The sequence below is a fragment of the Miscanthus floridulus genome, chromosome 8 (genome assembly GCF_019320115.1).
Source record: "Miscanthus floridulus cultivar M001 chromosome 8, ASM1932011v1, whole genome shotgun sequence".
NCBI lineage: Eukaryota > Viridiplantae > Streptophyta > Magnoliopsida > Poales > Poaceae > Miscanthus > Miscanthus floridulus.
Genome location: NC_089587.1, coordinates 90,004,488 through 90,026,408, shown reverse-complemented (window position 1 = coordinate 90,026,408; position 21,921 = coordinate 90,004,488). Strand labels below are relative to the sequence as shown.

General features: G+C 47.6%; 3 protein-coding genes and 1 pseudogene across 4 annotated transcripts; 1 reads left to right on the top strand and 3 right to left on the bottom strand.

Annotated features, from left to right (window-relative positions):
* Positions 1-49: 49 nt before the first annotated feature.
* LOC136476931 (plant-specific TFIIB-related protein PTF2-like) lies at positions 50-3,687 on the bottom strand (annotated as a pseudogene).
* Positions 3,688-10,881: 7,194 nt separating this feature from the next.
* On the bottom strand, positions 10,882-15,775 carry LOC136469559 (protein NUCLEAR FUSION DEFECTIVE 4-like). The gene is made up of 2 exons (XM_066467704.1): positions 15,036-15,775; positions 10,882-11,257 (listed from the first exon to the last, which is right to left on the bottom strand). The coding sequence occupies exons 1-2, from the start codon at positions 15,773-15,775 to the stop codon at positions 10,882-10,884; spliced, it is 1,116 nt and encodes a 371-aa protein (XP_066323801.1).
* Positions 11,389-13,011, top strand: LOC136475420 (uncharacterized). Its single transcript, XM_066472911.1, has 3 exons — positions 11,389-11,625; positions 11,672-12,687; positions 12,777-13,011. The coding sequence occupies exons 1-3, from the start codon at positions 11,389-11,391 to the stop codon at positions 13,009-13,011; spliced, it is 1,488 nt and encodes a 495-aa protein (XP_066329008.1).
* LOC136476930 (plant-specific TFIIB-related protein PTF2-like) lies at positions 15,771-20,051 on the bottom strand. Of its 2 annotated transcripts, none has more exons than XM_066474914.1 (2): positions 17,583-20,051; positions 15,771-15,898 (listed from the first exon to the last, which is right to left on the bottom strand). In XM_066474914.1, exons 1-2 carry the CDS (start codon positions 19,281-19,283, stop codon positions 15,878-15,880), a joined length of 1,722 nt encoding a protein of 573 aa, XP_066331011.1. In that variant the 5' UTR covers positions 19,284-20,051; the 3' UTR covers positions 15,771-15,877. The 2 variants fall into 2 exon arrangements, with proteins under 2 accessions (XP_066331011.1, XP_066331010.1); XM_066474913.1 differs by having other exon boundaries at positions 15,848-15,973.
* Positions 20,052-21,921: the final 1,870 nt, after the last annotated feature.

The window sequence follows — 21,921 nt, the reverse complement described above, 5'->3', positions numbered from 1 at the left end:
ATGATTTATTTTTATTTTCTTCTGAAATACTAGTGATCATCGGCAGAATAAGAGGTCAATAAAAAGTGCAATTCAAAAAAGAAAAGTGGATGTTGATTAACTGATTGGCCAATTTGAAGAACTTTGGCATATGAAAGAGAAGAAAAATGTTTATCAAGCAAACCTTGTGATGAAGGCTGAGGTACAAAGTCCAGCATTACAAATGAACAGCAAGCCTTTGAAAAAGTTAACTAACCACTGTCCTGAGAGAAGCTCATGAGTATAGACTATAAAGTATATTTTTTCATCCAGCTGACTTCTAGAAGTTCCAAAGAAGTTATTACACTACACATAGTTTAAGGAGCAGAAACCTGAGATTGCTCACCATCTTAATTAGCTGTTGCATTCGCTTCCTGATTGATGATTCCACGCTGTAAAGGTATAGTAACCTTCATGTGCGATTATAAACTGCACCCAACAGAACTGATTCTGCAAGAGCCTGAAGAAACAACTGGATCATCAATTAACCAGCCATCGTTATTTCTGCAGGCAAGTCACCACTTATCCCAAAATATCAGGTGCCCCGTGCACTAAGCATTACTTTTAAGTGGACAGTACTTCACTAGTGAACCTCTTCCCTTCACTGGTTCTCTTCTCCCTCTCTGATTTATCTTTTTCGAACATAATGCTGGATATGGATTTATCAACTTAACTGACAAGCAATGAATATTGTTAAGGTAAAATGATGTCATATGTTTTCATTCTTAGTAGCGAAACAGTATAATAGCATCCTTTTAAAACCACCAAGGTCATATGCAGGAAAAAGAACTACACCAAAAACACAAATAGAATACCGCTTCCTAACTCTGCATATACTTTTTTTTAATGGTCACTGGGAGGGAAAGAATCCCCAGCTAATTCATTCACAGGAGTTTCTTGAAAGCCCACGAAAATACATGAGTTTCATTCTTTCATCAGACACAAAAACAGGACAAACAAAAGATCTCAGGAACTTCTACATTGTCAGGGAAACACTGAACACTAAGCTCATACCTGACTGGGAACTTCTACATTGTAGGGGAAAACACTGAACACTAAGCTCATACCTGACTGAGCATGTGCATTATATCTAGACAATTATCCAAATCTGGAGAAAGATCTGTTTGTACAGTATGAATGTATGAGCTCCTCACTATAGGAATTCCAGCTATGAAACTTAACCCCTAGAACATTATTAACTGATAAAGAAAACATTTGAGTACCAGGGTAGCACATAGCATGAATAACCTGGGAGTCAGTTCTTTGGAGTTCAACCTTCAGTAAGTTCTTTATATTCCTTTTGTCCTTTTTCATGAATTCTGTTGCTCGGACACATTTGTTTCTTCTATTACTAATATATATTAACCAGTAGGGGGCTACCCCTCCTGTTTCCAAAAAACCTTCAGTAAGATATAAGGATGCAGGAGAAGGTAAAAGATAAGAAGAGAAATCGAAATGCCTATGCGCCCAACCTAGGTACTACTTTCAGTTAACATGGCATTTGAACACAAGCCTCTTCAGAAATGTGCATTGCACGAACCTACTTTTCAGTCGGTGGGTTCAGCTGTGATATACTCATATTAGTAGAACAAAACATTTTAAATTTGAGTCTATAAATGCATGTCATTCATAAGATGTATAGCAATGTACAAAATTACACCTCCAGTTAGATAAACACATGGAATTGTCCGTATCATTCCTAACTTCTATCTTTGCCTTCATTAGTAGGGCAAGCACAAAAAGAATATTTTGCGTGTTATCATTATCTATTCTCTATCATAATATGTTTTTTTCCCACAATTAGCTTGATCTAACTTAAAAAAAAATTGCACTCAGCAATCAGCATGAGCTTTCTATTATCACTATAAATTTAGAACAGTAAGAGGCTATGTTCATTCAGAATGACTGGGATCATATACTGAAGACTTGAGACATGGCATTGCCATTATTCAATTTCCCCCCACTTACTGCACTGAATACATGCAACTCCAACAATCTTCTGTACTGGCCTTGTTCGATCTCAGCTTCATTTACACCATGCAGTAGCAGGAGCTCAATAATGCAATCTTCCCAATCAATACCGTCACAGGAACCTCTTCTTCGTCTCTTTTTCCTGGCACCTGAACTATCTGCCATATTGTCACTGAGAAGGATATGATCTATATCATCCATCTTCTTTCCCCCTCGATTCTTCCTGGTCAGTTTTTGCAGGGGAGAGACATATTTGTTTCTTACAACATCTTCTGATTCTGAATTATTTGCTTTTGCAGCTGGAGCAGCAGTAGCCTTCCTAATCGCATCAATCCACTGCTTTGCAGCTTCAATACGTGCTCTCCTCTCCTTCTGCAACTCCAAACCAGCAGTAAACGATGGCGGAGGTGCATCATAGCCAATGTCAATATCCACCACATCCTCAAGCAGCATATCCTTTTTCCAGCCACTATTCACTGCGTCCATACACGGCTCCAGCTCCAGTCCTCCTTTCAATCGCTTCCTCCTGTCAGCACCTTTACCAACCTTCCCAAGTTTCTGTAGCTGGGCAAGCCTATTTAGGACATTTTTGTAAGCATCTGATAGGCCCTTCTCTGAGATACCCTGGTTTTCAAATTCTTTCTCCTCTGGCTCAAGACTATCGAAATCAAAGTCATCAGCACTGACAGGAGTAATCTGAAGGTATTTGGACTCGTCGTCGTCAACTTTAGAGTACGCCTGCACAATTGCAGCAGTGTTCGGAGCGAAGCTCTCAAGAAACTCTTCAGAAGGGTCCGACTGTGACCGCATCTCCATGAGCCGGAGCAGGACCGGAGCGTTGAGGAGCAGGTTCTTGGCATTGACATCGGCGCCCCACGGAAGCAGGTGGCGCGCGACATGCACCAGCGCGTCAACGAGCTCCTTGTATCGGCGGAGGCTGGTCCTCAATCCCGCCGAGATGTCCCGGGCAATGTCCTCCAAGGAGAGAGAAGTGACCCTGTTAACTTCCGCAGATAAGGCGAGCAGCGCCGCGACGAGGGGGAGCGGGAACCGCCCGGTGGTGAGCGACCACTTGGAGGCGCAGCGGAAGAGGAACCGGGCCTGGGCGAGAATCGCGTCCGTCTTGTGGGCCGCCGCGGCGTTGAGCGAGGGCGAGAGTTGCACGGCGCGGTCGAGCGCGGCGGCGTAGTCGAATCAGGGGAGGGGCGGGAGGGATAGCTGGGCGGCGACGCGGGAGACCAGGTCGCCGAGGGCGGGCGCGGAGCAGAAGGCGGCCTCCGCGGCCTCGGCGAGGGAGAGCGGGAGGTGGTTCGACCGCGCGACGAGCAGGGTGCAGGCGGCGGCGAGGGCAGGGAGGAAGGCGCTGCCCGGGGTGGCGAGCTGGCCGTCGGTGGCGGACTTGGCCATGCGGAGCGCCTCCTCGGCGCGGGCCCGCGACAGGCCGAGGCGGGTGGCGGTGGAGGTGATGCCCGCGGAGGCGACGGCGAGCTTCTGGTCGCGGTAGGCGGAGTCGGAGCTGTTGCGGACGAGGGAGGAGACGCGGAGATCGAGGCCCCCCGAGTCGTTGAAGGTGGACTGGTGGACGAACTCCGCGCCGCCGGCGTCCTGGATGACGCCGCAGGAGGTGCAGACGAGCGCGCCCGAGTCCGGATCCGCCACCACCGCGCCCTCGCCGCACGACAGGCACGTGGAGCCCATCGGGGGTGTGTGTGGGGTGGGGGGGGGGGGGAGCCGGCGGCTGGAGCACGCGCAGCGGTTGCGGCGGAAGGAAAGGAACGGAGTGGGGATTCGATTCGAAGAAGCGGCCGCGATCTACTCGCAATTTGAAACGAGATCCTCTGTACTCAGGCTGGTCGACTTTCCTCTGCAGTCGGCTGATCTGTGCCGTCAGCTGCGATCCAACGACGAGGAGCTCTTACCCAGTCTCCCACAGGCACAACACACGGCCCATCAAAGCCCAAGATCGCTTTGCCTTCGTCTTCCTCGTTTGGAGCCGGCTCTACGCGTCGCGATGCCCCGCCGCCAGAGGTAGCGAGAGTGGTGGCTGACACGGAGCTGCAACGAATCGCACAGGAGGCATCCGACGCTCGGAGCGAGAGAGTGGCCGGCATGGGGCTGCTACGAATCTCACGGGCGGCGTCACGACTGCACGTGCGGATGCTACATGGAGCCGTGCGCCTCTTCTTCATGATTGTGGCTCTGAGCCGAACACGTATGGCTTGAGTGACGGCAGCGGCAGGAGCTCGCCGTGGCTGCGAAGCAAGACGCGGCGATGGCGGTGGCTGCGTGCCTTGCCAGAGGCGGTGCCACAAAGCGCGCCAATGACCGTGCAATCGAGCAGGTAGTCCTCTACTATATTTGCTCGGAGATCAAGGGGTTGGTACTGGTAGAAATGAAGCTGGATGCGCTCCGCTTGTGCAGGATGCCAGCAACGACCATGCAATCGAGCAGACACTTCTCTATTGGATTACCTCCTAGAGCAACCAAGTGGGACTGGAAGAAATAAACTGGCGCTCGACGGCACAGGGCCGCGGCCGCCTGCACGCGTTGATCTAGAGGGCGAGCAGCTGCCGGAGCTCGACGGAGCAGGGCTGTAGCCGCCTGCATGCGCCGAGCTGGAAGGCCGCGCGGGCATCGGCGCTCGACGGAGCAGGGCCACGCCGTCGCGGTGGAGTACTGTGGCAGCGAGTCTCTGGCCATGACGGCGAGCTGGGCCTTGCAGCCTTGCAGGAGAGACAGAGAGGTTAGAGGAGTGGCAGCACCAAAAGAACGGATCGACCCTGCAACACCAAAAGATTAGATCGCGGCAATGGCGACGGCGATGGAGAAGGCGGCGAGCGGCGGCGCGGTGAAAGACTGGACACGCATATGGCAATCTCGTGTACTTCCGGTGTTGTGGGCTTAGATGGGCCACCGTGACCTACCCGTATAGCCTGCTAGATGAGTTCTGGGAGCTTCACCGTTGAATGCTAACGGACGACACAGATACTATTACTGCAGAGAAGAGTTGATGTGCACGACTGCAGAGAATCTCATTCCCCCAATTTATGGTCCGTGTCGACCGACTTAGGCCCCGTTTGGCAGGGCTTCTCCACCGGCTTCAGGAGCCGTTTTCTTTCAAACGGGGTAAAGTGAAATAGCTTCACTGGTGAAGCCCCTAAAAACATGCTCTCACAGTGATTTGGGGTGGGATGGAGCCAGAAAAAGTGGCTTCTCTCGGCTCCTCCTCCAGACCCCTAAAAACATGCTCTCACGGGGAAGCCATTTTGCCAAATGTTTACCAAAACCGCTTCAGCTCCACTGGTGAAGCTATTCGTGGAGCTGAAGCAAAAAAAAATGGTGAAGTGAAGCTCTGCCAAACGGGGCCTTATTATGACTGCTTACCGGATTACCGGATCTTGTACTGCGACGGGTTGTAGTTGTAGTCGCGCTGAGAGCGCCATCCTCGCCCCACGCCGCAAGGTCGCGACGTGGCTGGCCCCCGGCGGCCCGAGTCGCAACCATGGCCGGCCAGGGCGGCAAGGAGCCTGGCCCCGTGGCCCCCTGGCACCTCCTTGGCTAGGGGCGCGGCCGCCCGGGCCTCCGCCGTGGCCGGCTCCGTGGCTGCCCGGGCCACCACCGTGGCTGGAGGCGCGGTCCCCCTGGACGTGGCCGCCTGATGCTGGCTGCGCCGGGCCATCAACGCCCAACCACCAGGGTGAGCTCACCTTCCTATTACTTTCCTATTACGGTGCGAATCTGAGCACTCGAACCCTAACTAGCTATTTGCTTATTTGTGTTCAGATCTGATCCATTTACAAGTGTATCCTTGTGTTATGCCTACTGTGGTGAGCTGTCAGTTCATGGATATATGAATGGATCGATGGTGGGTGTTTCTGTTGTTTGGAAATCATGGATGTCAGTTCATGGATATATGAATGGATGTTAGTTTAGTTTGGAAATCATGGTCTTGAATTAGCACTGTATCTTAAATTGGATTGTATCGGAACAAAATTCTTGTGGTATGAATGTTGTGTTCTCTGTGCAGATGGTAATTTATTGCATAGTCAAATTGGTTTATGCTCTTTCTTTTTTTTGAAAAAAAGAAGTCTAATAGTTCTGGTTGTCTGAAATCTCGCTCTCCCAGCAGGAGGTCAGTCCGCGTCCTTTGTTTGTGTTCTCTGTGTGCACGCTCGCCAGGCTGAGGACTATGAGCCCAAGATCCAGCAGGTCGTGGATTGGTAAGTTTTTGCTACCTATTCTGTTGTGTTTGCACAAATAGATAATTCAAGGGCTGGTTTGTAGTGCTTGCAGATTTCAGCTCATGTTAAAACGAATGAAAAATCAGAAATAATATCAATTTTCCTTGAGTGAAATGTTAAAATCGTTGGTCTTCCCTTTGTTAGATTGATATAGCCTTGTGTATGCTGCCAAATGCATTTATTTATCCTGAATTTCTAATGTCAAGGCTATCTGGTGATCTATTAGAAATAGTACCCCTTTGTCAGATGGTTGCATGTGTTGTGAGCCCCATAACTTACTGCTTGGGGCCACATTATCATAGTTACTGCATATGTTATCATGTTTATACGTGTTGTCTAACCATTTTTGTTTGTTATATGTACAGGGCTTATGGCAGTGGCAAAGAAGATAGCCCTCTCCGTGACGTGCCAGGTTTTGAAAGCTGTAGGATGAAGCTCTTTAGAGGTGTTTCATATGTTGATTGCACGGTATGATGAAACCGTAGCCTTAGCACGAGCATCTGCTACACTCATTCACAGAAACTTCCAGGTACTTTTATCTTCTTTCTGAAAGATTATGGGATTATTCAGGATTATAAGGTTCTTAAGTAAGAACTTTTACTTTCAGATAAAATCAAATGTGAAAATCTGCAGCGTATAACTCTGTCAAATGCTTATCTTTGTTATTAGTAATTTGTTGTCCTGTGGCACTCTTTTTTGTTGATCACACCCCTAATAGCATCTAATGCTACATGCGTATTTGCTTATCTTTTTCATTCATACAGATTTGAACTGATTTTCCCTCCCTCCAGCGATCACGCAAAGGATCTTCTTTGAAGCATTACCAGATTGAGACACGTCGTTTCTTCCATGGGAACTTCTGCAGAGCAGGGTTTGATCATTTCTTTTTCGTTTGTTTTTCTATCAAAATGTCAGAGAATATAAAAGAAAATTCTAAGATTGCCAGGCTACAGAGTATCTTTGAACAGTCCATTCTTTTAAATTTTTTCTCGATCTTAATGTGGCCCGTATTTCAGCTTTGATAGAATTAACTTTGGATTTAATGTGGTCCGTAGCATTAGCACGGGCAAATATACTATTTATTATGTTTTGGGTATTGGAGAGGATAGATGATTTTGTCACTTAGATGTATACCTTAAGCTCTTGAACGGTGGCTTCTCCCCACTATTTTTTTCTGTGAATATTCAATCTATTTTATTTTATTCCGCGTTTGGTTGTTAATTTGCGTCACCTGAAATTAGATTTGCAGATTGTTTCATATCAAGAGAGCAAGGACTGCAGCTGAGCTGCGATATTTGCAGGGAAACTGAACTTCAAACTACCACTTATCTGGCTGGAGTTCAGGGTGACGCGTGCTTAAGATTGATGAGTCTGGTGCTCTGCTGCGGCGTGCTTGGCGGTGAGACAGTGGCGGGCTCGTGGTTGGCCAGGGCCGGGGGGGTACGTCATCGTCAGATGTGATTGCAAGGTAAAGCTCTCAACTGCACCTTTTTCATTTCTATTGCTCAGACTTCAAACCTATATCTGAAAAAAATATGTTACAAATGTATGAATTAAGATTTTTCATCATTCATTGGATCATGGAGCATCATGGGTAAATTTCAATAGGTGTGTTTTAAAAATTAAAGTATCTTGGCTACAGAAGGATTATGGTGGTATTTCTGGTAAAAAAAACTCGTTGCAACCTAGGTTACATTATATATTTATCTCTATTGAATAACTGCCACTCTATTTTCTTTTGTTTGTTAGCCCAAGTACAACGAAGACTCTTGATAAGACTCGTGGGATTATGGGAACGAGTTTAGCTAATATAATTAACAATATTGTTGAGGCTCATGAATCCGCGGTAGAATGTGTAAAGGCCTCCCTCCCAACTACTAGCATATTCTTTTCTATGTGCTTTTGGAAGTTTAGGAGTTTGAGGAGAATGGAGACCTGTAAGCCCCGAAGGCCATCTTCAGCTATTGATCTTTCTATTGAAAGAGGTGATTTTTTTAGAGAAAAGGTCTCTAGGCTTTACTGAACCACCAAAGCATAATTCGATTTACATTCAGCATAGCATATTTGAGGTGTGTGTGCCATTGAAAGAGGTGATATAGAAGGGCAGTTTAAAAATGGAACATATTGTTGTCTAACATTGTTTCTATTGTATCTGTATCGTCTGGCACCCATCCTCTGGGCGCTTCGTGCTGTTTGGCCTAGGGATTTATTGTAGCCATCTTCCTATGCTCTTGCTTTTGTGTTAAAGAAATTGGAAACTCCCCTCTAACATTTTCATTATTGTACACTAACTGCATCCTTATGTAGGCTCTCTGCGTGCTCGACAAGTGAGGATGTTGCCTTGCTTATGAAGTGAGAGGATTAAAAGAGAACAATCTGAGATGGGGAATAGCTTTTAACACGCAATAATGCTTTGCCTAGCTATGTAGCACGGATTTGTATTGCAGTCATCACACTGTCTAGATGATATTTTCTTTTTTTCGGACATGTTTTATTTCTCCAGGTTGTCTAACTGGAGTTTTTTCTCAGTGACAAATGACCAATCTCGCGAGACAGTGATATGTGTTTTCTGTTGTGGCATCCAACAATAGATGTTCTTCTTGGTGCAACATATTTTTGTCAGTTCATGTCAATTCAAGTTCATTTTTCTCCTGGTCTAATATTGCTGATGATATCCGATCATCTTTTTGCTTGCAGGATGGTTGTGAATGGATTCAGCAAAGTAAATTTCTATTTCTATTCCTGCATGCTATGGAAATATGATTAGTTTCTTTTCTCTACCTTGGATCGGTGAAGATTGGGTATTTTCGTCTTTTACCTCCTGTTTTAATGCAGTCTTCTATTAATTCCTCCAGCCTTTAAGTCGGGCGACCAAGATGATGAACAGAGGTGGAGAAAATTCAAAGCACGGAGACAAAGATTTGAGCAAGTTCGTTAAGTTTGCAAGGGTAACAGAACATCAGGATGAATTCAAAGTTTAAACATGTTTCTTGTACTGCAGATTTTGAATGCCATATTATTTTTTTCGTATACATACTATATATAACAAGTATATTGCCCGTGCTAACGCCACGGTGACGTGTAAAAAAATATTATTTATAAAACTAAAATAAATCATAAAACTTAAAAATCAACTGATGAAATAAACACAAATTCACAAACAAATGGCTTTGACATTGTGGTGTCTATAGCCGAAATAAGTCTCATATTTTGGTGTTCGGCTATCAAAATATTTTCCCAGTACAACAAACGTTATTCATCGAAACTCAGAAACTACTGTTATTGACATATTGAAGAGCCAAAGCTACAACCTGCTCATCACCGGATAGACCGCGGTGCACGATTCGTCCATTCAAGATTCCTGATTCCAGATATGTTTATTATACGCTGACTTCAAGTTTCAACAAATCATAGAAGAATATGCTCTCCACCCTGACATACTACGTCGAAACGTCTACAGCTTATTACATGTGTATACAAATTTTCCCAACTAGATACAGCAAAATTTGAGCAAAGGGCAGCATTTCCACCACGAACTTTCTACTCTCATATACTTCGCTATAATGAACCTCCCATCTGCAGCCACAAACTTGGAATGCTGCTTGAGAGATTAACCTTCTGTGACTCGCGTGCCTCAGCAGCACTTTGTAATGGAACGCAAAGCTCCTGTTCTACTCTCCTCAAAGAACCTGTGCACAAGGGAAGACCAACACTATACTATACCTGTACAGGCATGGGGGTACCACCAGACTAAATTCAAAATTGAAGTATGTTTTGATAACACTGGAGCTATATCACGCCCTCTGGCCCTTGAAGGTTGATCTTTCAAGTACGCGGTTTCCCATATAGGCTTGTGTACACAATCTTTGTCCGATAGACCAGGATCAAGCTCAAGCCAAAAGCAATGATGCAGAGCCCGGACATGATCAGGGATGAGAGGAAGAAACAGATGGCGCCCTCACACTTCGATGACGGAGCGGCTTCAGAGGCTATGTTAGCCACTCTGCCACTCATTGCTAAAGATGGCAATGGGGATGTACCCGTCGGTATCGTCGGAACGTTCTCTTCCCCGCTACGAAGAATTCATCACGTCTCCGTCCCCGTTAACTATCTCGGGTATAGATTCTTGCTCATCCCCGTACCCGTCGGGCATCGGTCAGGTAACAGATACCTGATGAGTATTACATATCCGATAAACAAGGACACTTGGGGTCGTAGCTTTGCAATCGGAGACGTTTCTTCTTCACACAGTTATAAGTGTCGGAGTCTCGGAGATGCCGAGGAGGAGCGAGGTTGCGAGGAGGACGAACAAAGGTGGCAGAGAGACCGAACTGAGGAAGCGAGAGGCACGAGCGCTCGTGAGGCAGGCGTGCTTGTGCTGCTGGCGAAGATGGTGAGGAAAAATTGAACTAAGGTTCCTAGAACACACAAACTATATATATGATTGTTCAGATTTGGGCCAAAATATCTATGTTGAGCTTCTTTGGGCCTAATACTCGCATGACAGCTCAAATAGTCGGGTTCCTTAATGGGTAACGAGGACGGGTAAACAGGGAACGTTCCCGTACCCACTATACCTGTCAGGGATGGATTCTTGCCCATTTAGATATCCACGGGTAAAGATATGATCACATTCCCGTCTCCTAATGGATCAAATACCCATCGGGTATCGGGTATCGGGGCCGTTGCCATCTTTACTCATTGCCAGCAACGTAGAGCTGTGGCGCTGCTGAGCCTGCTTTGCTGCTTCAGCGTCATAGATGCCACTGGCGATAACCCCCGAGAATACCAGGGAGCCTGCTGGGTTTGCGACTGTGAGGAAATTATACAGTGCTCCGAAATTTTTCACCCCAAACAGTTCAGAGGCTGCGGCTGGCACAATGGCCCAGTGGGCACCGTAGCCTACTCCGACAAGCAGCGTGCCAATGTACATTGTCCCAGGCCAAGCCATTGCAAAGTTGAAGTGCCCGATCGCCATCAGGACTTGAGCTATTGTTAATGCAATTGCCCTTGGATATGCATAATCTCTGAAAACAGGTCAAGGAATGCAAAAGGATCAGAGAAGAAAAGAGTTGATGTGAATAAGAAACACCCTAAATAAATTAAGAGTTGAGCAATTCGGAGTTATACTTTTGTTAATTCGTGATTGCAAACTTTGATGAATGCTACTGAGAACTATTGGGAGCTAAGGAGGCTACCTTTGTTTGTGAGTTTCTATGATACAGTTCCTGTTTCATTTAGTCAGAGTGTGTCTTTGGATAATGAGACATGTGCTACTGTTGATCCCCCATTGCTGCTCCCTTTGCTTGGTAATGATGGTGGGCAGAACAACCAGTCTGTTGATGCAGCCATGTCTAGTTTAGGTTCCCAGGAAGTTGAGTCTCTCAGCGAGGAAGTGAGTGATTCAGATACTGCTGACTCAACTAACTCTGGTGAATCAGCTGAGAAATCCATACCTGCTCAAGGAAGAAAGGGAAGAGGCAAGAAGCCTGCTGATGATGATGTGCCATTACAACATCATGAAGGCTGCATCACCAAGAGCAATGCAATGGATAGAGGACAACCACAAGCACTTGTGGTGTAGATGGAGGTTCTCCCATGCATGCAAATGTGACTATGTTACTAACAACATAGCAGAGACTTTCAACAGTTGGATTAGGAATGAAAAGTCCCTTGCCTTAGTTCCTCTGTTGGATAGAATTAGGCAAATGATCATGGAGAAGCAAGATATTAGAAGGGCATTGTCACTGAGGTTAACAGACAAGATCTTGCCTCAAGTCACCAAAGAACTTCATGCTATGAGTAGAAACTTGCAGTATGTCATACATAGGGGGCCCAACAACACTGCAGAGATTCAAGGTACTACTAAAGAATTGAAAACTTGGAGGCATACTGTGGATCTTGAGAGCAGAACATGCAGCTGTCAAAGGTGGCAGATTTCTGGATTGCCATGTACTCATGCTCTCTGTCTCATCCATTCAATGCGCAATAGAAGTGTTGAGGACTATGTGGATGACTACTTTTCAGTTGATAAGTTCAAGAAGGCATATGAACATGTGATCAAGCCCATGACCGATAGGAATCAATGGCCTGAAGTAGATATAGGTTTCAAACTTTGGCCCCCATTGTTGAAGAGAGCTGCAGGCCGTCCAAGAACTAGGAGGATCAAAGGTGTTGAAGAAGGTGGAAAGTCAACTTCCCAGAGACAGTGCAAGAGGTGTGGTCAGTTTGGTCACATGATGAAGACATGCAATGAGACTGTGTATGACTCTGATGCACCACCACCAGCAAAGAGACCAAGGACAAAGAAGACTACTGCTGCAGCAACAACTGTATCCACCCAACAATCACAAATTGAAGGTGCACCACCAGCTCTGACTAACAGCCCAGCTCTGTCTCAAGAAATCAGTGTTGCACCACCAGCTCTGACTAACAGCCCAGCAGCAAACACTAGGAGGTATTTAATCTCTGTCTTGAAATAGCCCAGCATTGTCACTTGTTTCCTCACCTTTTCCTGTCATTCCTATTGTTTTATGTGTCTAACAGTCGCAAGAGGGCATTGGGGTATGCTGCTGAAACTTCCCCCCCAACAGCTGACATGAGGCAGAAAAAGAAAAGGAAAAGAATGAAGGACCTAAGCAAGAAGACAACCAAGGCAAGCAAAGTGAGCAAGACCACCAAGAAAAAGAAGTCTAAGAGTATGGAAACAAGCAAGACAGTGGCTGTTTCAGAAGAGATGACCAACAAGAGGATCAACAAGAAGTTGATCATAGACATGTGATGACAAAATTTATTAGTTGTTATGTAATGAACCTAGTGTGTACTAAACCTAGGGTTGGCAGACTATGTTTCCCTTTTGCGCTTAAAGTCACAGCTTATGGCTGCTGTGTTATGAACACTGATATGTAAGCTTGTTATGAAGGCTAGACTTTATTGGCATACTGACTTTATTATGTGTTATGTCAATTTATCTTAATTCTTGAGTGTGATACAATTATGTGTTATGCCAGTTCAAAAATGAGTGTGACACAATTCCGTTGCAAGAAGATGCAAGATAAGATGCTGGATACATGATTACATCCTGATACATGATAAGGTTCACAAATTGAGTCTTTGAAATAAGCTGCTGATAGCTTGATACATGATAAGCTGTTGTTATGCATCACTTAACCAACAACACTAACAAAACTAAAACTAAAATAAACACCTTTACAGCACCAACTACAAGCAGTCTCTCTCCAATCTTATCCATCTTTGTCATCAATTTGCTATTGCTATCAACTAATGCCTTAAGCAGTGCCTCTGAATCTTTGAGATGAATGACTACACTCTCCATCAGTTCTTGGCAGGCATCAACACCTTGGCAGGCCTTCAACATGTCCTTGCCATCCTTCATCACCTCCAGCCCCATGCCATCATGACCTCTAAGCTGACTGAAATGGCGAGGAAGAACACCTTTGGAGACCAACAAAGGGACATAGTGTTCTTCAAAGTAGTATGTGCGACAGGCATAATCGGTCTGCAAACCAGAGATGAAAAAATCAACAAAAAAAACGCATCCAAAAAAGAGATGCAATTCCACCACAACTTACATGCTCCAACAGTGGACACTTGTAGAACCGCTTCCCCTTGCTGCCCTCCTTATGTGAAACGCGACCGATGAGAAGGGTTTCGCACTTGGAGCAAGGTACCAATGGCAAGAATCCTGCTTCATCTCTGTAGGGCTCGAGCTCTGGAATGCGAAGTTCGTCTCTGTAGGCCGAGTGCGACGCTCCGAACGGCGTGGATTGCGAGCTTGAAGCCATGGGGATCTAGGGTTCTTGCATAGGGGAACGGGACGGCGCCAGCAGAGGAAGGAAAAGGGAGGCGGCGGTAGAAGGGAGACGACCGGGCCGACTTTACCTGGTCCAACCAGACCAGCAACGCGCAGGGGCAAAATTGTCTCCTCACTGCGGTTTCTCTCTCCCAAACTCTAGAAATCATTAAAATAATGGTCGCGGTGTGCTGTGGCAAACATAATCGAATTCATAATGGTATTCAGCAAACGATGGCGTTGGCGGTGTGTTGCAGCAAAATATGCGTTTTCATGATGTCCTGTGGCAAAAATTCCCAACTAAATAACACAGTATTGCAAGTTTAGTTCACATGTTACTTTGTTCTGTTCTGTTTGTAGATCCAGCACTTAATATTTATGTTTCAATCTTCCTCGTCTCTGCTATGCATTTGTCAGGATGGTGTACCACTTTTGTCGACCTTCACAATCAGCTCTCAGTATCAATCCGAAAATCTATATCAGGCAAGAAATTTATTCTTAAACAACATTATGGCAGCAACAAACACTAGGTACAATTTGGTACACCTTTTGTTCCAAAACGAAGGTGTTTTAGTTTTATCTTAAGTCAAACCTAACATTGACCAAGTTTATAAAAGAAAATTAACATCTACAATACCAAATAAATGCACTTCAAGAAATATTTTTTTGAGCTATGTATCTTTGCATTAGAGAGAAGCAAGAGAGACCGTTCCCTTACAAGCAACCGCACTGACTCACCTAAGAGAAAAGACTGGGTTTAATTAAACTAACTTGATGTTTTAGATGGTGATGCATTTTTCTATAAACTTTGTCGAAGTTACAGAAGTTTGACTTAGGGCAAAACTAAAAACCCTACATTTTGGAACGGATGGAGTAAAAACATAGGTCAACATGGAAGGTGACTATGCTGCCAAAAAACATTTGAAAACAAAATATTTATAAAATGGCATGCGAAATAAATTCTATTCAGCAAAGAAGCATAACAATCTTACTTGACAATAATCTCTGAGAAGTACCCTCCACCAATACGTCCAAGAAAGTTCCAGATGCTAATCATTGAGACAAAAATGTGGGTTTCCTTGTAACCCAATGACTGGCTCATTTGCCCAAGATTATCAATCACAGTGAGACCAGATCCAGAGCCCAGCAGAAGAGAGAAAAATAGAAGCCAGAAATCTGCCTTGATGAGCGCTTGCATCAGTGTGAAATCCTCTCCTCTCCGTGGACCTTTCCTCCTCTTAACCCTGACAGCACCAACAGCAGCTGCCTGAAATAACCTTGTCTGCAATTCTGCTATCCTTTTTTGCCTCTCTGAGGCTGGAAGTAAATCAACGTCCTTTGGCTTTTCATCCTCCACCTCGCTGAGTATAACCTCCTGTTGCTCCTCAGAAGATGTTGGTGCAGTTGGTTCTTCTTTCCGAGGTGATGGCAATAATAGTGCATAGAAAGTCTCATCATCATCCGAAAAGAAGCTGAGTAGAACTGGGATGACTATTGGAACTAATAAAAAGATTATTAGAATGATGGTCAACAAGACAGTCACTGACTGGCTTAAGTCGACAAGGTCTTCCAATAACATGACACCCATAAGATAAGTGGCCAAGAGCAAGCAGACGCTGTATACAATTGTGAAACTTGTGCCATCAGAAGGCCGCACTTGTCTGTGGCCTCCAACAGGTCTTACAATGAACATTAAAGCTATAACAACCATTGTTGGGCCAATTGCGACCATGAAGATCAGTGCAGCAGCATCAGGAGAGTGTACAATTGCATAAATCTGCGTTAGAATTGCACCACTTAATCCAGCGAATCCTTTGAGGATACCCACAATTGGTCAACGGCTCTTGGGGAAGTTCTGAACACATGAGACAAGTGCAGCAGTGTTGAAGTATGTCTCACCATTGTTACCGATGAAGATTAGAATGCACATCTGGGGAAGGATGGTAAACTCTTAGTATGACACCCACATAAAGGCAATTCAAGTCAAGAAATATAAAAGGTCAATAACAATTTCATTTTGCCCATGTGGCGATTAGCAAAAGGTCCGGTTTTGGAGGCCAAAAGCTGAATAGGGACTTGGAATCCTGTGCCAGAATGCACCGTAGCAGTTGGTTCTTATGTTAATAAAGCGTAGCGTCAGGTAAAAAGCACACTTGGTTTCATATATTGCTTTTTTCCCTTATGTTTGTCATGTGATTTGTGAGAGATAACAGGAAAAATCCCAGAAAATTAACAGTAGATCCACCTAACATTCAGTCAGTGAGACTCAAAACCATGATAGCCAGCCACAACCATACTGTTGGATTACACAGCCTGGAAAAACAATGGCAAGTAGACTAGCCATCAGTTTGCTACTAACTAATTATGCAGATGCGTTGCACACGCATGCTAGTGACAGATTGTTTGCAGTCTAGACATTACCTTTTCCTGATTTATTTTAACAAATTTAGGCAACTCCATGTAGCCATATTTGGCTTACCAGTCAAATTCATATTGAAGGTGCATTGTGAAACGCATAAAGGAAATGACAAATATCGAGAGGCAACAACAGGGATGCACACTATTCAAAAGGTTACATGTTATCATTTATGTCATACAGTTGAAAGAAATTGTTTCTAAGCAGAACTCTCAGGATCTTTATTGAGAGCATGAACAAAAAAAAAGTGAGCATCAAACTTCCATAATTTTAGATGAAGGTTTCGTAAGAACAGAAATGACTAAAACTAATCAAACTATATGTTATCTTGTTCTTTCTCAAGGACAAATAAGACAGCACAACGTTTCTTTACAGGTGGGAATCAACTAGAGGTGTTATGTTATAAATAGTATTGATCATTAGCCTCTACTTGTCATCTAATCCAAGAAAAGAAATAGTTCAGTTTCTTAAATAAAAATGCAAAATAATGTCAACTCTCTATCTATGTGGTATGGACTATAATGTTGCCTGAAATAATATCAACTAACTCGATGCTTTTATGGAAGGGCTGTAGCCTTGTTTGAAACAAAGGGAGATTTGGCATGACAAATCTCAGTTCCTGATCTTGAAACAATTTTTTTTCTTGAACCTTATCTTGATCTTAGGTATTTCAATAGTTCAAGTTATAGTGGCAACATGAACCAGAACACCTTTTGAAGCCCTAAGGAATGACATTCTTTCTGTAGAAAGAGACAAGATAACAACTACACATCTCTAATACTTTCTTAACAAAGAAGGAATCCTGTGATGTCATTTAACTTTCTGTACCCCTAAAACAAATCAAGTAACCTGCTGCAACTATATTTGATACAAAGAGAGTAATCAGCGCTGATGTTATAGACTGCAAATTAAGGGAGCAGAATAAGATACCGCCCTTAAATCACTGTATGATTTACCCTGACTGTCATAGCATATACAGGAAATTTTAGATAATAAGGTACAGCTAGAGGCACATGGAAAGCAGGACAGCAACCACATTGACATTATCTTGAACCTTATCTTGATCTTAGGCATTGCCATTATTCAATTCCACCCCCCCCCCCCCCCCCCCCCCCCAACTTACTGCACTGAATACATGCAACTCCAACAATCTTCTGTACTGGCCTTGTTCGATCTCAGCTTCATTTACACCATGCAGTAGCAGGAGCTCAATAATGCAATCTTCCCAATCAATACCGTCACAGGAACCTCTTCGTCGTCTCTTTTTCCTGGCACCTGAACTATCTGCCATATTGTCACTGAGAAGGATATGATCTATATCATCCATCTTCTTTCCCCCTCGATTCTTCCTGGTCAATTTTTGCAGGGGAGAGACATATTCGTTTCTTACAACATCTTCTGATTCTGAATTATTTGCTTTTGCAGCTGGAGCAGCAGTAGCCTTCCTAATCGCATCAATCCGCTGCTTGGCAGCTTCAATACGTGCTCTCCTCTCCTTCTGCAACTCCAAACCAGCAGTAAACGATGGCGGAGGTGCATCATAGCCAATGTCAATATCCACCACATCCTCAAGCAGCATATCCTTTTTCCAGCCACTATTCACTGCGTCCATACACGGCTCCAGCTCCAGTCCTCCTTTCAATCGCTTCCTCCTGTCAGCACCTTTACCAACCTTCCCAAGTTTCTGTAGCTGGGCAAGCCTATTTAGGACATTTTTGTAAGCATCTGATAGGCCCTTCTCTGAGATACCCTGGTTTTCAAATTCTTTCTCCTCTGGCTCAAGACTATCGAAATCAAAGTCATCAGCACTGACAGGAGTAATCTGAAGGTATTTGGACTCGTCGTCGTCAACTTTAGAGTACGCCTGCACAATTGCAGCAATGTTCGGAGCGAAGCTCTCAAGAAACTCTTCAGAAGGGTCCGACTGTGACCGCATCTCCATGAGCCGGAGCAGGACCGGAGCGTTGAGGAGCAGGTTCTTGGCATTGACATCGGCGCCCCACGGAAGCAGGTGGCGTGCAACATGCACCAGCGCGTCAACGAGCTCCTTGTATCGGCGGAGGCTGGTCCTCAATCCCGCCGAGATGTCCCGGGCAATGTCCTCCAAGGAGAGAGAAGTGACCCCGTTAACTTCCGCAGATAAGGCGAGCAGCGCCGCGACGAGGGGGAGCGGGAACCGCCCGGTGGTGAGCGACCACTTGGAGGCGCAGCGGAAGAGGAACCGGGCCTGGGCGAGAATCGCGTCCGTCTTGTGGACCGCCGCGGCGTTGAGCGAAGGCGAGAGTTGCACGGCGCGGTCGAGCGCGGCGGCGTAGTCGAAGCAGGGGAGGGGCGGGAGGGATAGCTGGGCGGCGACGCGGGAGACCAGGTCGCCGAGGGCGGGCGCGGAGCAGAAGGCGGCCTCCGCGGCCTCGGCGAGGGAGAGCGGGAGGTGGTGCGACCGCGCGACGAGCAGGGTGCAGGCGGCGGCGAGGGCGGGGAGGAAGGCGCTGCCCGGGGTGGCGAGCTGGCCGTCGGTGGCGGACTTGGCCATGCGGAGCGCCTCCTCGGCGCGGGCCGGCGACAGGCCGAGGCGGGTGGCGGTGGAGGTGATGCCCGCGGAGGCGACGGCGAGCTTCTGGTCGCGGTAGGCGGAGTCGGAGCTGTTGCGGACGAGGGAGGAGACGCGGAGATCGAGGCCCCCCGAGTCGTTGAAGGTGGACTGGTGAACGAACTCCGCGCCGCCGGCGTCCTGGATGACGCCGCAGGAGGTGCAGACGAGCGCGCCCGAGTCCGGATCCGCCACCACCGCGCCCTCGCCGCACGACAGGCACGTGGAGCCCATCGGGGTGGGGGTGGGGGGGGGGGGGGGGGGGGGGGGGCGTGAGGCGGGGCGGGGGGGTCGGTCGGGGAGCCGGCGGCTGGAGCACGCGCAGCGGCGGCGGCAGCTTGCGGCGGAAGGAAAGGAACGGAGTGGGGATTCGATTCGAACAAGCGGCCGCGATCTATTCCCAATTTATGGTCCGTGTCGACCGACTTATTATGACTGCGTACCGGATTACGAGGAGCGCGGCCCAGAGCGGGAGCACGGCGCAGAGCGTGCCGGCGAGGAAGCTGACGCTGTCGCCGAGGTCCTTGGCGACGCCGAGCCCGGCCACCTAGCGCTGGTTGTAGCCGAGCGAGGCCTTGATCACCGGCGAGAGGCTGCCGAAGAGGTAGCCGACGCCCGCGCAGGACTGCATCCACATCGCCGCCACGAACACCAGCCACCGGTTCCGCAGGAACCCGCGCACCCGGCTGCCCACCTCCGCCATTGCGCTTCCCCGGCTCCAGACTCGGAGCTCCGACCCCCCGACGCCGCGATACCCCGCGCGCGCGGCCGATTCAGAACGGACGAGGCGGCGGGGCCGGGTGTCCGCGGCGGCGCGACGGACGGGCGGACGGGGTTGGGATCTTCTGGGCCAGGGACGGGCGCGGCGCCCGGATCGTTGTGAGGCACGGCAGGCTCCGGCACGGGCAGCGGTTGCCGTGGCTTTCTGTGGGCTGCCGAATGAATGCCGATAAGCGTGCGTGCGTGCGTGGGTGGTGGCCTGCCCTGCCCTGCCCTGCCCCAGTGTCGCGGATACAAAAATGACGGACGGGAACGGGACCGGCCGAAATTCGTGGGATTGGAGCTCGTTTCCGCTTTCGCTGTCGCAGTTTGGGCGGTCGGGTCGGGATCGGGCGGCTAGGGTGGGCCCCCTTCTGGGGAGCGATGACGACTCGGCTAGACCGCCGCGAGAGGAGGCAAAGGCCAAGGCAGGCGAGAGGCCACAAACACGGGCGTTGACAGGGAAAGCCAAGCCTTTTCCTCCGGCGCGCAGTGCGCGCTTCACGCACGCCTTTACTGATGGCACGGGCCAAGCCCCAGTGCGCAGTACGGAGTAGCAGCTAGCGAGCGACCGGGCTTTTGCTGCGAATGCCGCCTGCCGGTGGGTAACCGACTGAACTGAACGTGCCGTGTGCCGATGCGCCGAGACGTACGTGTTGCCCGCCGGGGAGAAGATACCAAGCGGATGCGTTTCATGTCAGTTGCCGGCTTTTGGCGCTTGAACGACGGTGAGCTTAGGGGAAAAGTTCCAACGCCGGTCTCAGTCGGCAGTCCACTTGACGCCGGAGAATGGCTGTTTGTGCCGTCTGCGTCTTCTGCGGCGTGTCCGTCCTTGCCTGCCGTGCATGCTTGGCTGTCATTTTCCCAGCCGTCTCGTTGGTGGGCCGTGGGCCGATGATATACACAACTGGTAATCTATATTTTATTTCTGCGTAATAAATTAGTACTTCGTCGGTGTTGAGATGGTATGCTACACGTCAGCCGTGTCTATTCAGCGCTTGCCATTTTAGCTAATGTGTGAGCCGGACAAAATATAGAACGAAGGTAGTAGCTAGCGATTTTGGATGGATGCCTGGCTAGCGTCATCTACCTCTAGTCTCTATGCACCGTGGACGACTGCGATTCCGTTCCAACGAACCACCGTTCTAAATCCAGAGGAGCAGAGCGAACAATGGGTGTGGACATGGGCAAAAACTCACCCGCGGATACTCCGCAAAGATATGTGTATCAAATTTTACCCACAGGTCTCGATGAGTATCTACAATTTTGAAAATAAATATAAATATCTTTAACATGTGTTATATGCGTCGACTCACCCATTTAATATGGAACTTATAGCTTATGCCCATCCACTTGCATTGGTACGTGGTAATGGAACTCGCTGCAACCAATTTTCTTGTTGATAATAACAAGTGATAAAAAAAAAAGTGGACTTGCGCATCTGGCCATGGGCATGATGCAGAAGGATCATGTTCACAGATGCAGATGCTCGCTTTGTGAAGTTCCCTTTCCCTTTATAGAAAGACTAGAACGATACTTGCGAAGGGGGAGCTAGTATAGATTTGCTTTAAACTCTGTAGCTGAGATGTAGGCTAATCGTTGTAGGCATTGCTTCTTGGTTAACTACATTGTTCGTTATAGTTTTAGGAACTCAGATTATATAAAATATGGAGTTTACTAGAGGCCGCGTGCGCAGGCGGATAGGAATCCGCCCGCACGCCTCTCCCCACCCTGTGCTATTCCTCTTCCCCGCAGTCCCGTCTCCGTGACGCCTCCACCCCTGTCTCTTCTCTCTCCCCGATGCCGCCTCCCCTCGCCGCCGGCTGCGCGAGTGCCCTCGCATCTAGATTCGGCAAGCCCCCGCCTCCATCACCTCCCCTCGGCTGGCGGTAGGGTCTCACCGAAGAGATCCTACCGCTGGTGGCGACCTCCTCGTTCCCCTCCCCCCTCCCTCTCGCCCCCTCCCGACCACCGCCAACTCCCCTAAATCGCCCGTCGACCATCCCCACCGCCTGGCCTACCTTCTTCCCCCCGGCCGGCCATTCTATAACCCGCCGGATTTAGGGAAGAGGGTGAGGCGCGGCTCGCCGGAACCCTAGCGCCGCCGTCTTCT